Source organism: Perca fluviatilis, chromosome 6 (genome assembly GCF_010015445.1).
Source record: "Perca fluviatilis chromosome 6, GENO_Pfluv_1.0, whole genome shotgun sequence".
Taxonomy (NCBI): domain Eukaryota; kingdom Metazoa; phylum Chordata; class Actinopteri; order Perciformes; family Percidae; genus Perca; species Perca fluviatilis.
The window spans coordinates 29,090,026-29,104,398 of record NC_053117.1 but is presented as its reverse complement, the minus strand read 5'-3'; the positions used below and the strand labels follow the sequence as shown (position 1 = coordinate 29,104,398).

At 40.4% G+C, this 14,373-nt stretch overlaps 1 protein-coding gene and 1 long non-coding RNA gene across 2 annotated transcripts in view; one reads left to right on the top strand and one right to left on the bottom strand.

Annotated features, from left to right (window-relative positions):
- The window catches only part of LOC120560778, a 58,276-nt gene that overhangs the window by 26,818 nt on the left and 17,085 nt on the right, over positions 1-14,373 (bottom strand). The window contains exon 2 of the long non-coding RNA XR_005639509.1: positions 13,533-13,637. This is a non-coding gene — a long non-coding RNA (uncharacterized LOC120560778). The remainder of the gene's footprint in view (positions 1-13,532; positions 13,638-14,373) is intronic.
- Positions 1,475-14,103, top strand: LOC120560775 (UDP-glucuronosyltransferase 2A2-like). Its single transcript, XM_039803616.1, has 6 exons — positions 1,475-2,198; positions 2,362-2,510; positions 2,668-2,799; positions 5,692-5,779; positions 6,087-6,306; positions 13,392-14,103. The coding sequence occupies exons 1-6, from the start codon at positions 1,475-1,477 to the stop codon at positions 13,675-13,677; spliced, it is 1,599 nt and encodes a 532-aa protein (XP_039659550.1). The 3' UTR covers positions 13,678-14,103.

Here is a 14,373-nt window from a genome sequence, read left to right as displayed (position 1 = left end):
ATTGTACATGTAGTACTTATGTACTTTTAAAAAGAGAATGAAGAAAATAAATAAAAGTTGGCCCCCCTTGAAACAAAGCAGTCACAAAAACTGTCAGAACACGGACCCTCACACCCTGTAGGATGGTTTAACAAGTTTAACTAGTTTTTTAACCCAAACCCCTGTTTCCGGTTTCATGGACACACACACACACTTCCGGCCACTATTTACATTTTCCGGATATAACCGTTCTCTGATTTCCTGTTTCTGATTTACATTTTCCGGTCAATATTTACATATTCCGGATATAACTGTTTTCTGATTTCCGGCTTCATAGACACACCTCTTCCAGTCAATATTTACATATTCCGGATATAACTGTTTTCTGACTTACTGTACTACTTCCGCTTTCATAGACACGCCCACTTCCGTCCGCCATGTTTGCTGCAGTATATAACTACTCTTAATGATCATGACAAGAATAGCATGTATAGTTATCTTTATTAAAGTGAATTAGGTTTAAATCGCCGTCATGCATGAATTAATATGTTTGCAATTTTACACATAATAATCCATGATGATTACATTACACAAAACTGAAATTGTACTGTTAATACTTTTAGAGACCCCCCCCCCCAAAATTTCATAAATCACGTTTTCAGGTGAGCCCGTGTCTTATTAAGGGGAGCCAAGCTCCCCCTAGCTCCCCCGTAGTTCACACCCTGGTGTAATTACACGCCTCTGTATGGATGTGTTTGCCCGTTTGGTTTACAGCGTGCGTAGCTCCACATCCACAGCAGATCCTCCTGATGGCTTTAACCAATAAAACAGAAGAAGCACATCATCAGAGTGAAATGTGCTGAGAAAAGAAATCCTGATTCCAAGTACAGCACAGGTTGAGTGTGCCCTCTAGTGATATAATATGAGATTAGCATCAAATTGTCTTTTTCTTTTAAGATTATTTTTTGGGCATTTTAGGCCTTTTGGTATATAGGACAGCTGAACAAATAAAAGGGGAGAGAAAGGGGAAATGACATGCAGCAAAGGGCTGCAGCTAGAAAGGGGAGTTGCTTTCAACCAGCCTTTCCTGAGTCAAAATATAGTCCTTCAAATTCTTGCACGGGCACACACATGCAACTTCCTTAGGTTACGTGAGTGTGTCATTGAATAGTTATCTGTCTGTGTTATTTCATTCCATCTCTTCACTGCTAACGACTAGAACTTGGGGATCTGAAGTCTGTTTTTACTTTTTGTTTGGGTGCTTCTGGTACAGGTTACAGAACATTCATGTTTTGAAATACTGACTGTCAACTTTACAGCTATTGCCCTTTACCTCTAACCATTTGCTTTAGGTGGGTCCGTTACATAATGTTCCATGCAGCATAAAGAGGAGTTACGAGGCAGAGTTCAGCTTCATTAGTTAATGATTTTTTTTAAGAGCACCTCTGAAAAAGGATCCGGCCACAGCATGCTTTCGTCTTGACAAACAGGCACCATGAAGCTGGGGCAGCGTCTCTCTGTTAGTGTCCTGCTGCTACTTTGCGTGACATGGGGAGCAAATGGAGGGAACATTTTGGTCTGGTACACTGAAGGCAGCCACTGGATCAACATTAAGCCTGTGTTGGAGACGCTGATCAACAGAGGACACCAGGTGACGGTTCTGGTGCCGAGCACATCAATGTTCATGGACACCAGTGAGCCTTCTCGCTTTGGCTACGAACCCTTCAATGTATCTGTCACAATAGAAAGCATAGAGGAGTTTTTTGAGGAGTACCTTCGCTTCTCCATGTATGAAATGGATCATATGAGCTACTTGCAGTTATACATAAGATACATGGATCTGATGAAGGTCGACCTGCAGTATTCTTTGAAATATTTGGACGGCGTGCTAAAATCAGAAACCATCATGAAGAAGCTGAAGGAGGGAAAATATGACCTTCTCCTGGCTGACCCCATCTACCCTGGCAGTGACTTATTAGCAGAGATTTTGGGCATCCCTCTGGTCTTCACCCTGCGCTTTTCCCTAGCCTATAACTGGGAGAGACACTGTGGTCAGCTACCTGCTCCACCTTCCTTTGTCCCTGGCGCTATGAGCAAACTGACTGACAAAATGGACTTCTCAGAGAGAGTGTGGAACTTTCTCTTCTACGCACTGCAGGACATCGTGATTGATGATGTTATTTGGAAAGAAGTAGATAAATATTACTCCGAAGTCAAAGGTGAGCAACCAAACTACAGGATACCAACACATAGAGTCCAATGATGATTTCTTGCTTTTGATTCATTGCAATGCTTTTATATCAAATCACCAGTCAACCAATTCATATTTTTTAAATATGAAAATAAGATAACTATATATTATATAATTTTGTATTGCGACAGGAACACCCACCAGTGCCTGCGAGATGATGGGTAGAGCAGACATCTGGTTGATACGAACTTACTGGGATTTTGAATTCCCTCGTCCTTTCCTCCCTAACTTCAAATTTGTTGGCGGGATCCACTGCAGACCTGCTAAACCTTTACCAGAGGTAGGGCTGTCTCCACTATCACAGGACTGTTAATATTTAACTACACCACCTTCACAGTAGTCCTGACCTAAACAATGAAGAAAATAAGCAATTAAAATGCTGAGAAAAGAAAAGAAAATGCTGGCTGTTTTGCATTGAGATGTCACTCCTATTGCAGGATATGGAGGAGTTTGTGCAGACTTCTGGAGACGCTGGCATTGTGGTCTTTACTTTGGGATCATTCATCAAGAACATCACCACAGAGAAGGGAAACATGATAGCCTCAGCCCTCGCTCAGATCCCACAAAAGGTAAGAGCACAATCTCTATGTGCCAACTGGAATGACCCCTAACCCTTGTGTCGTCCTTCGGGTCCCCGGGACCCATTCAGTGCTGCGATTGAACGCGTTTGGACAGGCTAATACAAAATGTAAATAAACTAACCAAGTCCCCATGACACGAAGGACAATACAAGGGCTAATGCAGTTTTAAAGGGGTGATAGAATGATTATATAGGGTATTTCACACTGTTCCTTAAGATCTCCAAATAGGGTATGTAACATTGGTTGGGCTGAAAATGGCCCGGGTGCTGTTCTATGCGCCCTAATGCAAACCTGTGAAATGGCCCTGGATTGAAACGAGAGGTTTTCTCCCTTATATGGTATGCTCACGAATATTTAGATGAGCTGCGTGCTGATTGGTTGGTTTATGAGCCACACACACACACACATACACACACGCCAACTTAGCGACTTTGTTGCTAGATTTTTCAGAACCCCTTAGCAACTTTTTTTTTAAAAAGCGATTAGCGACAAATCTGGCGACTTTCTGTAGAAAAGACGCCAGTATTGTCCGGCAAGCATGCAAAGGTATTTCTCTCTTGTGTCCACCAAAACAGTCACTTCTTTCTTCGTTCTGTGACGGAGGAGCAGCCCCTCCACTCTCTGCTTTCTCTAGCAGCACTGATCAGAAGGGGAGACAGCGAGTCAGCAAACTTGTTACGCCCGCAATCTCTTGTGGACCATTATAACTTTAGAAAAACCACAGGTTCCAGTTAATTTTATAATGGATATGTGTGTTGAGTTATTTAAGCAAACGATCGGGGAAATAAACGCCTCTTGTCCGCGAGTCTCCTTACAGAGCTCCAGCCAGCTCACAGCGGGGTCTGTGAGGGTGGACAGGCCGGGCAGCAAGCCATCGACCCCAGCAGGCGCCCGCGGGCTGTAACGTCAGACTGTGGAGCATCTGAACTCCAACACAGTTGTGGTGTATTTTATAGCAATGGTGTAATTCTGTGTGGAGAGGAATCCGCTGACACCGTCCTTGATTATAAAGGTTTATTTTCATCAAAGAATTCAGCATCAATTTACAAGCTCTACAGAGCCGGAGAGGACCTCACCCCGATTCTCTGAATGGTCCTCTGAGGTTCTGCTGTTAACACATGGTATATATGTCCTAAACTTTGTATAACATAAGGTGGGGGTTGGATCAATAATTGACCAAAGGCTACAAGCCAACTGGCCTTCTTTTCAACAAAGACATATCTATCTTGGGGGCCCCACTGATAACACTTTCCAGATGTTTCCAGAGAGGTGTCCTCTGAAAGTAGGGTAAAATTCATCTGAGTCCTCATGTCGAATCTTAAGTACAAGTCATAAATGATAATCATCAGATAAAGCTTAAATACAAGTTATATAGAATGGTCAGATAAAATAGGGTGTTAATACACTTCACAGTCTAACCAAATTTGCAATTAGCCATAAATTTTCGTAAAACGGCCCATATTTGAGCTCTACATAGTTGATTTCTCGCATAAAAAAAGTCTGAGAAGTGAATTTAGTAATGAAATAGCAGACGAACAATGTATAAAGTGTCTAAGATCTGCGCAACCAACATTCAGAACACCAGCTGGTCTCAGACCAGTGGTTTGTATGTAAATTTTGGGGTGTGACAAAAGGTACAGACTAGAGCCAAATAAGGTACAGCCACCTGAGTTGACGTCAACTACTGGCTTTGTTGAAATTCGCCCATTTCAAATTGTGAGATTTGCATAGGAAAGAGGTGTCAATGGGACTTGGAGGTTCTATGTATGCCTATTTTACCCACCGAACTCGTCGTAATTCAACTATGACAAGGTAAACTCGGTTTTTCATTCCATCACCCCTTTAATGGCAGTGTTGCATTGTTGTCACATGGCAAATGAGTTGCAAGCAAGGACTGTTTCAAATGGTGACTGATGTCATTACGCAACCATTATTTGTAAAGGCCATTGTTTGAAAGAAGAATTATCCAATTTGAAGTAAACTTTAAGTCTAAATTAGATTTTCATAACATGTTGGCATTCGATGAAACCAACAGCTTACTGTTACTAGCAAGGTTGAAAGTTATGATAGCTTATCATAAGGTAAGAGATCAGCAGCAACACATGATTTGCAGTCAATGGTAATAAATGGTGATAAAGTTATGACATGGCACTTCTTCTGAGTGAACAGGGGACAGGATGTAAGGTAAGGAGAAACAATCAGAAGTGTAAACAGTATATACAATTTAAGATTTGATTGGAGGGGTGGAGTTGGGATTTTCAAAAATAAATGACAAATCACATTTATAGACCAAACCATCAAAGATTAACCATTTTCCAAATAAAAGCTACTAAAGTTTTATTATATTATATATATTAATACAGCTACTTTTCCTTTATTTTAGTAGTGTTGGTGATTTTCTCGCTAGATTATGCAACTTTTCAGACAATCTAAGCTTTATATCTAAAAAGCAACGAGCAACAAATTTAGCGACTTATTCAGACAGTCAGGGTTTTCAGGACTCTGTAGTGGGCAGGAAAGGTCAACCAGTCCAGGACCAAAATCTCATGTCACAAAAACTGTTTCTTCCCATCTGCAGTCGCCCCCCCATCATACTGGACAATATACCATTTCACAAACTATACGGTTTATCCTGTTCTTTTCCACATCCCTCAACCATTCAGCCTTTTTTCTCTTATTGTTTAAAACACTCGTATTGTACATGTGTTTTTGTATTTATTGTTTATTTATAATTATGTGTGACATCATCTGCTGACTTAGCATCTTTTGGAGCTAGTGCTAGCTACTTTCATTGGAATAACACAGAGGTGCTATATAGTATATTATGACATACAATTAAAACTGTGTTTCTAAGTCTAAAAGTGTTTTTGCTGTTCATAGGTGCTGTGGAGATACGGTGGAGAAAAACCATCAACTCTGGGTGCCAACACCAGAATATACGACTGGATCCCTCAGAATGACCTACTGGGCAAGTTTAGCTTTCATAAAAGCCTTCAACAGTAAACGTCATTACTTTGACTTTTAAAAGTATAGGGTATCCACCACAATATTTAGTTTTGTGATTGACAGTACACAATCCTAAAAGGACAGATAGTAGAAGAGAAAACAGAATATTTGATGAAGTTTTTTTTTAGCAAAAAGATGCACAATATTCAGTTTCATTACATTTATAGTTGTCACATCATACTGAAGTAAAAAGATATGCAGATGAACAGCTTGCTTTATTTGGAGAAATTATGATAATGTAAGTTTCATGTTGTTTGGTAAACTTACAGGTCACCCCAAGACCAGAGCTTTCATCACCCATGGTGGAACAAATGGGATTTATGAGGCCATCTACCACAGTGTTCCCATGGTGGGCATCCCCATGTTTGCTGACCAGCCAGACAACATGGTCCATATTAAGGCTAAGGGAGCTGGAATTATAGTGGACTTGAACTTCATGAAGACTGAGGACCTTAGAGATGCAATCAATGATGTAATCAGTGATAAATCGTAAGTTATTTTACTTATGTGCACTTGGTCTGTTTTAGGGTATTAAAAAATGATTTCCCCTTCAAGAATCGTCAGCTTATAGTAGTGGAGGGGTTTGTTGTTGTGTGACCCTGTCTGCCAGGGTTGTCTCTTGTCACCGATTCTGTTCATGATCTGTATGGATAGGATCTTAGGGCACAGCCGGGAGGAGGAGAGCGTCTGGTTTGGGGGCCTCAGAATTACTTCTCTGCTTTTTGCAGACAATATGGTTCTGTTGGCTCCACCAGACCGTGATCTATAGCAAGGACGGACTGGGGCTAAAAAACAGCCCTGGGGTCTCATTTATAAAACTGTGCGTAGGATCCTTACTATACGTGTACGTACGCCCAAAAGCCCAAAATGGCGTACGCCAAACAAAAGTCAGATTTATAGAACCGTGTGTACGCACATCTGTAAGCAATGTTCCCTTTATAAATCAGAGATTACATACAAGTGTGCGTACATGGATCATCCTCTTATCCCGCCCTGTACACGCCCATTTTTAACCATAAATAGTCAATGCAAAGCACCTCGTGAATGCTGATCAGTATATGAATGACACTGGCAGTTGTTAGACCGAATCATGATGACTGGCAAGGCAAGGCAAGGCAAGGCAGCTTTATTTGTATAGCACATTTCAGCAACAGGGCAATTCAAAGTGCTTTACATAAAACATTAAAGAGCAGTAAGAAAACAATTAAAAACAATTTAAAAACATTAATAAACAAATTAAAAAAAATTAAAAGACAAGAATAAAATTGATAGTGCAGTATAAGAATAAAAGTTACAGTGCAGTATAAGAAATTAAAGTTAATAAAATAGATTATTTAAAGAAAAGCAACATCAAAAAGATAGGTCTTTAGCTTAGATTTAAAAGAACAGAGTTGGAGCGGACCTGCAGGTTTCTGGGAGTTTGTTCCAAATATGTGGAGCATAAAAACTGAACGCTGCTTCCCCTTGTTTAGTTCTGACTCTGGGGACAACAAGTAGACCTGTCCCAGACGACCTGAGAGGTCTGGGTGGGTCATAATGTAGTAGCAGATCAGAAATGTATTTTGGCCCTAAACCGTTTAGTGATTTATAAACCAGTAAAAGTATTTTGAAATCAATTCTTTGAGGCACTGGAAGCCAGTGTAGAGACTTCAGTACTGGAGTGATGTGATCCACTTTCTTGGTCTTAGTGAGGACTCAAGCAGCAGCGTTCTGAATCAGCTGCAGCTGTCTGATTGATTTTTTGGGGAGACCTGTAAAGACACCGTTACAGTAGTCAAGTCTACTGAAAATAAAAGCATGGACAAGTTTTTCCAGATCCTGCTGAGACATAAGTCCTTTAACCCTTGATATATTTTCAAGGTGATAATAGGCTGATTTTTTTATTATGTTAATGTGGCTTTTAAAATTCAGGTCCGAGTCCATGACTACACCAAGATTTCTGGCTTTGTCTGTTGTTTTCAACATTGTCGTTTGAAGCTGAGCGCTGACTTTCAATCGTTCCTCTTTTGCTCCAAAAACAACCACCTCTGTTTTTTCTTCATTTAATTTAAGAAAGTTCTGGCACATCCAATCATTAATCTGTTCAATGCACATATTTAATTGTTGTATTGGGCTATAGTTCCCTGGCGATAAGGTTATGTAAATTTGGGTGTCATCCGCATAACTATGGTAACTTATTTTGTTGTTTTCCATAATCTGAGCAAGTGGAAGCATGTAGATGTTGAACAGAAGAGGCCCCAGAACTGAGCCTTGGGGAACTCCGCATGTCATATTTGTATGCTCAGATGTATAATTACCTATAGACACAAAGTAGTCCCTATTCTTTAAATAGGATTCAAACCACTTTAGTACTGAGCCAGAAAGACCAACCCAGTTTCCCAATCGGTCAAGCAATATGTCATGGTCGACCGTATCAAATGCAGCACTGAGATCAAGTAATACTATGACTGAAATTTTGCCACTATCTGTGTTTAAGTGGATGTCATTAAAGACTTTAACAAGAGCCGTCTCAGTGCTGTGGTGTGGTCGAAAACCAGACTGGAAGGCATCAAAACTGTTGTTTAGCGATAAGAAAAGGTTGAGTTGTTGAAAAACCACTTTTTCTATGATTTTACTTAAAAATGGAAGGTTTGATATTGGCCTATAGTTGCTCATTAGTGTCGTGTCTAGATTGTTCTTTTTTAGGAGTGGCTTGATGACTGCAGTTTCCAGGGCCTGTGGGAAGATACCTGAGAGCAGAGATGTGTTTACAATCTGTAGAAGATCAGAAGCCAAACAATTCAAAACATTTTTGAAAACACCCGTTGGTAGAATATCAAGGCAACAGGAGGAGGTTTTCAGATGTTGTATAATGTCCTCCAGGTTTTTAAGGTTGATCGTATGAAATTGTGTCATGTTGGAATTTGTTTTGCGTGCACACTGTGACAACACATATCGTGTACTTGATATGGAAGCACTGACTGTTTGTCTAATTTTCTGAATTTTGTCTGTGAAGAAGGAGGCAAAGTCATTGCAAGCCTTGGTAGACAACAGTTCAGATGCTACTAGTACTGGAGGGTTAGTTAATCTATCAACAGTAGCAAACAAAGCACGTGAATCATTATTGTTTCTGGCAATAATGTCAGAGAAAAAGGACCGCCTTGCATTTCTTAGTTCCAGATTATAAATGCGAAGTCTCTCTTTATAAGTGTTATAATGGACCTGGAGATTAGATTTTTGCCAACTGCGTTCAGCTTTTCGACACTCTCTTTTTTCTGTTCTCACAACTATAAAATTTCTCCATGGAGATCTTTTCTTACCAGAGACAGCTTTGACCTTAGTGGGAGCAATAGCATCAATAACATTCGTAATTTTACAGTTGAAATTATCTACAAGCTCAGTGACTGAGGCCCCAGTGAGGGCGGGTGTAGAGGAGAAAAGCTGAATGAATGATTCACTGGTGTTTTCAGTGATATACCGTTTTCTGATTAACTTTGTTTGAACACTTTTGGGCACAGAGATAGTGCCGTTAAAGAAAACACAGGAATGATCAGAGAGAGCAACATCAGTCACCACAACCTTGGAAATGTTCAGACCCTTGGAGATAATCAAGTCCAGAGTGTGCCCCTTATTGTGCGTGGGCTGTGTCACATGCTGAGTCAGTCCATAGCTCTCAAAAACACAACACAGTTCTTTGGTCCCTCGGTCCTGGGGGTTGTCAACATGAATGTTAAAATCACAAGCACTAATTACACAGTCAAAGTTAATACAGATTATAGACAGCAGTTCAGTAAAATCATCAAAGAAGGATGCACAGTATTTAGGTGGCCTGTAGATATTTAGAAGTAGAGCTTGAGGGGAGGATCTTAGCTGAAGAGCCACATATTCAAAAGAAGCAAAATTTCCGTAAGATAATTGCGTACATTGGAATGAGTCATTAAACAAAATGGCGACTCCACCTCCTTTCTTATTCACTCTATTCTCACTCATAAAAGAAAGGCGGAGAAAAAGCAAAAAACTTCTCAGACGTTCAGGAATTGCTGCAAATTGAATTATAATTTCGGCCTGTTCTTGCACAGTGTAGGGAAACCTGATCTATAACTAAATGTATTAATAATACGTCCAAAATGGGCAGGCATTATGGCACTCGGGGACAGCTTCAATATACCGGACGTATATAATAAGATTTAACAGAACTATATATTATATCCAAACAAGCCTTAGTGACAAAGTTGAAGATTAAATATAATATTTATAAAAAAAAAAAACACTTTCTTTCACATTTCCTTCTGGTTTCCCCCAGAGTGGCGATCAGTACCTGTATTTGGACCGGGATGCCAAGGTTCCGGTGCATTGCCCTCTCTAATGGACCCAATTCAGTACATACATCCAAGAGCTCAGCTTAAGAAAATCTAAATCGGCATATTAGCATCGCCATGGTCCCTGAAGTCTCTTTTTCTCCCGATTCTTATCATATAGTCCTCCTGCAGAGCCAGCAGTGCCATCATGCAGCATTATGCACGGGGGTCACCGCAATGACTCCATGTTTACAACAATTTGTGATTGTTAACACCTTGCCAACACAGCATCAACTAGTGTTATCCCCCACTCTGAGATACAATTTGAAGACGAAAGAAAGTCTAATAGGCAAACACACTGTTCTTCATCCAGACTTGGTCACAAACAGTAATTTAAAGTTCGGACCAATAACGAGGACTCTCGCGCAATTGTTACCCTTAATTAAGAGTAACGATTGCGCGAGAGCTTAATGGCTGTATTTTTAGACTTTGACATTTGATGATTAGGCACAGTTTTAAAGACAGATATTTAGTTATTTACACTGTGTTCTGCCGTTATCTAATGCTAGGGTATTTGATGATATCCTGTATTCCATGCAGTCTGGCCATCCCCTCCTCCTGTGCTCCGTAGCGGACAATGTGATGGCGAGACAGCGCCGATTAAACATTAAGAACAAATTTTTATTTAAGATTTGAGTTGGAGATGTTTATGGAACAATAATCACTCAGTACAAGCGCAAATAACACTGCTGGATTTAATCTTCATGGTAACGTGGATGATATGGAGTGAAAAAATGTGCGTGAGGCATCAATACTTACTAAAATATTACGAGTAATCGTTATTCCCATTTACTTTCTGCAGTTTGACTTCAGCTCACCACCTCACCATCTGCGTCGCCAATTCCTATTTTGTCTCCAAAATGTGCGTACGCATGGGTCAGAGTTTGCGTGGAGGAACGCACATTCTCCCGTCAAGTTTGTTTTTTATAAATCACAACCTTTGCGTGGGAAGTGGCGTACACACATTTTCAGCCCCGTTTTGTGCGCCACGTTTATAAATGAGACCCCTGGACTTTCTCACAAATAGGCCCATTGACAGACACTAGCCAGGATGTCCTGATACTACGCCTCAATACTGTAGCCTATTAGACAAGGTATTCACAGCAAGTAAAATCTCTAAACCAATGACGATAATTGGGGTTGTGTTTATAGCCTATTATAATGTGCCCTGCTCCTGGCACTTACCAGTACCTCTTGCTTATATGAAATTAACTCTGCTGTCCGTCCCTCATCATGACCAGGCTGTGGATGCTCAGGCTCAGCTTCCACTTGTTCCTCTACACTCTGGCTAAGTGATGCAGTGGTGCTGCTTTGGTCGTCTAGGACTAGGCATACAACATTACTGCTGCTGCTCGCAGTTGCAAGCTCTGTGAGCTTTTTGCATTTTGCTGCATCAGGCTCGAGAGACTTGGCCCTCTTTTCTTTGAATTTTTCCATTCACTTTTCTCCTTACGTTTTCTACTAGTGTAGTGGAAGTTTCCTTTGCAGCAGGGGAAGAGGTTTTCAGAGTTTAGTAAATTGAAACAAATAAGACAGACTGAGACTAAAACCAAGTTGGGTTTTTGTATTTTATTAAAGATATATTTGCAAATAGGAGCAACATGATTTCACAAAAGGCCGCAGCCCAGTGTGGAGTCAGTTCCTCAAATGAGTGAACAAGAACACTAGGCTTATATGCATCTTCAGAGTGACAGCACACACGCACTTGGATTATTATGACGCTACAATTCTTACAGGCAATCTGATACACATGAAGACATCTCGGAGCCATTTCGCCTCCTCCCTGTACGACTTTCACCCCCCCAGTTACATCTTAACTGGCATGGGAAAACTAGAGATAGTTTTAGGGTGACCTTATAGCCCCTATCTGTTCAGACAAACAGTGCTCACATTATGTTCCAGACTGGACGTCTCAGCAGTTAAGCAGAAACTGAGATAAACTGTCTTTCAATAATGTGAGAGAATTAAAGTAGAAATAAAACATAAAAATATAAGGAATTATGCTAAAATGTAATTTCTTCCATTACACTAGCTATGGTCAGTCGATAGCCAGACTAGTAGGCCTACTCTGCAGTTGTTTTTTTTTTTTTTTTTTACACGTAGCATATAAGTGATCATACTTGCTGTTGGCTGTTAATATCGCTTTATTAGATTTTTTTTGTGCCGACTTTTCCCGAATGCACAGATTGTCAGTCCATCCCTGACCTCTAGTGCACACTGGGGCAGTTTGCAGCAGAGTGTAAAGAGGTCAGGAGTGAGAGAGAGTCAGCACCTCCAAGTCAAGGCCAGAAAACAGTGGATTGCTCCCCTTGGAAATGAGTTATTGCCCCAAGTGAAGGAGTTCAAGTATCTTGGGGTCTTGTTCACAAGTGAGAGGCGCTGTACCAGACCATCGTGGTCAAGAGAGCTGAGCTTTCAATTTACCAGTTGATTTTACATTCCAACCCTCACCTTTGGTTATGAGCTTTAGATGGTGAGATAGGTACAAGCAGCCAAAATTAGTTTCCTCCAGAGGGTGGCTGGGTTTGGCACCCTTAGAGATATAGAGCTCAACAAGACCATACACCACGACTCAGCCCCATAAACAGCAGAAAATAGATGGATAGATGGGTGAGAATTCATTTTCTTACCATTTTGGAGAGCTCACATTAATAATACCGAAGCAAGATTGACAACATGCCACAAAAGAGCCATGGTCTAATGCAGTATGTCAGTCCAATTAACACTACAGAGTTTCAATGTCACAAAGAAATTACAAAACCAATGTATTGCCGTTTCCTCTAATAAATTGGCTTTCCTGTAAGATATTTCCGTTTTAAAGCTTTAGTGCGTAACTTTTTTATATTAATGAACGTCCGTTACAATCAAGCCATTACCAAATAAGTTGATGTAAAACTAATTAAGACTACCAGCTTCACAAAACTCTCTATATTTCTCAGTATGGCTATGTTCACAAACTGGTGTCATCTGGCGACTTTCCTACGCAGAAAAAGATAACAGATCACAGAAGGCTTGTATCATGTGGACGCTGACAGTTTTGTTGTCATTACTTAGAATTCCTCATGGGGGAGACAGAAACTATGCACTACAGCTTTAAAATAAATTAAACAAAAAAATTAAACCCTTTTTTTCCTTTTAAACCCATTCTTGGTAAGTCAAAGAAAGTGAAGTATAAAAAATAAAAATAATTTAAATGCATTAATTCCCATGTTCACCCCTGTATGTCCACATTCATAGGTACAAGGACAATGTCATGCAGCTGTCCAGTATCCACCATGACAGACCAATGAGTGCTCGAGATGAGGCAGTATTCTGGATTGAGTACACCATGAGAAACAAAGGGGCCAAGCACCTGAGGGTTCAGGCCCATGAGCTCACCTGGTATCAGTATCACAGCCTGGATGTCCTGGCCTTCATCCTCGCCATCGTTCTGTTCATCTTACTTCTCTTCATCAAGACCTGCACATTCTGCTTCCGGAGGTGCTGTGACAGAAAGGGAAAGGCGAAGAGAAAGGCGGAGTAACTAACCGAATAGAAATGTAGTTGGCTACAAAAAGGATGGGTGAAAAAACAACCTAGTTCACTGGTTTTCCTGTTGGACTAAATCATGTAATGTAACGACAATGCCTTGGATTGGAAGTTGTGGCTTGGGACCAGTAATTGTCGATACTTTGAACAACTAATTAGGGCAAAAAATAGAAATGACACCAAAATCACTTTACAGTGTCCAGTATTCTTTTGAAACTCCAAACAATGTATAATATGTAATGTGTTGTACTATTTGTTTCACTGCCTTTGTCACCATAAACTTAGGTTCAGTGAAACCAGCCTGAAAAACTGAAGAAAAAAACATTATTAACCTCTACATATATTATGTATTTGCAATCCAATATGTGAACATTCTTCTTCGTTAGCTCCTTTAAATGCACTTGTAATTACGTCAATTGCTGACAGGTGTGCACGAACTTGAATAACTGTACCTGAGGCCAATTGGGCAACACACACACACAAACACACACACACACACACACACACACACACACACACCTGTCAATTAAACAAAGTTATGTTGTCTTCAATAATGCCATGCCTTAACATAACAGAGGACCTCTATGTTAACCTCAGTCCCTCTCAAATTGATACATTTGTAGACGGTGCTACGACTTGCCTACGGACGACCTTAGACTCTGTCGCTCCTCTCAAAAAGAAGACGATAAAG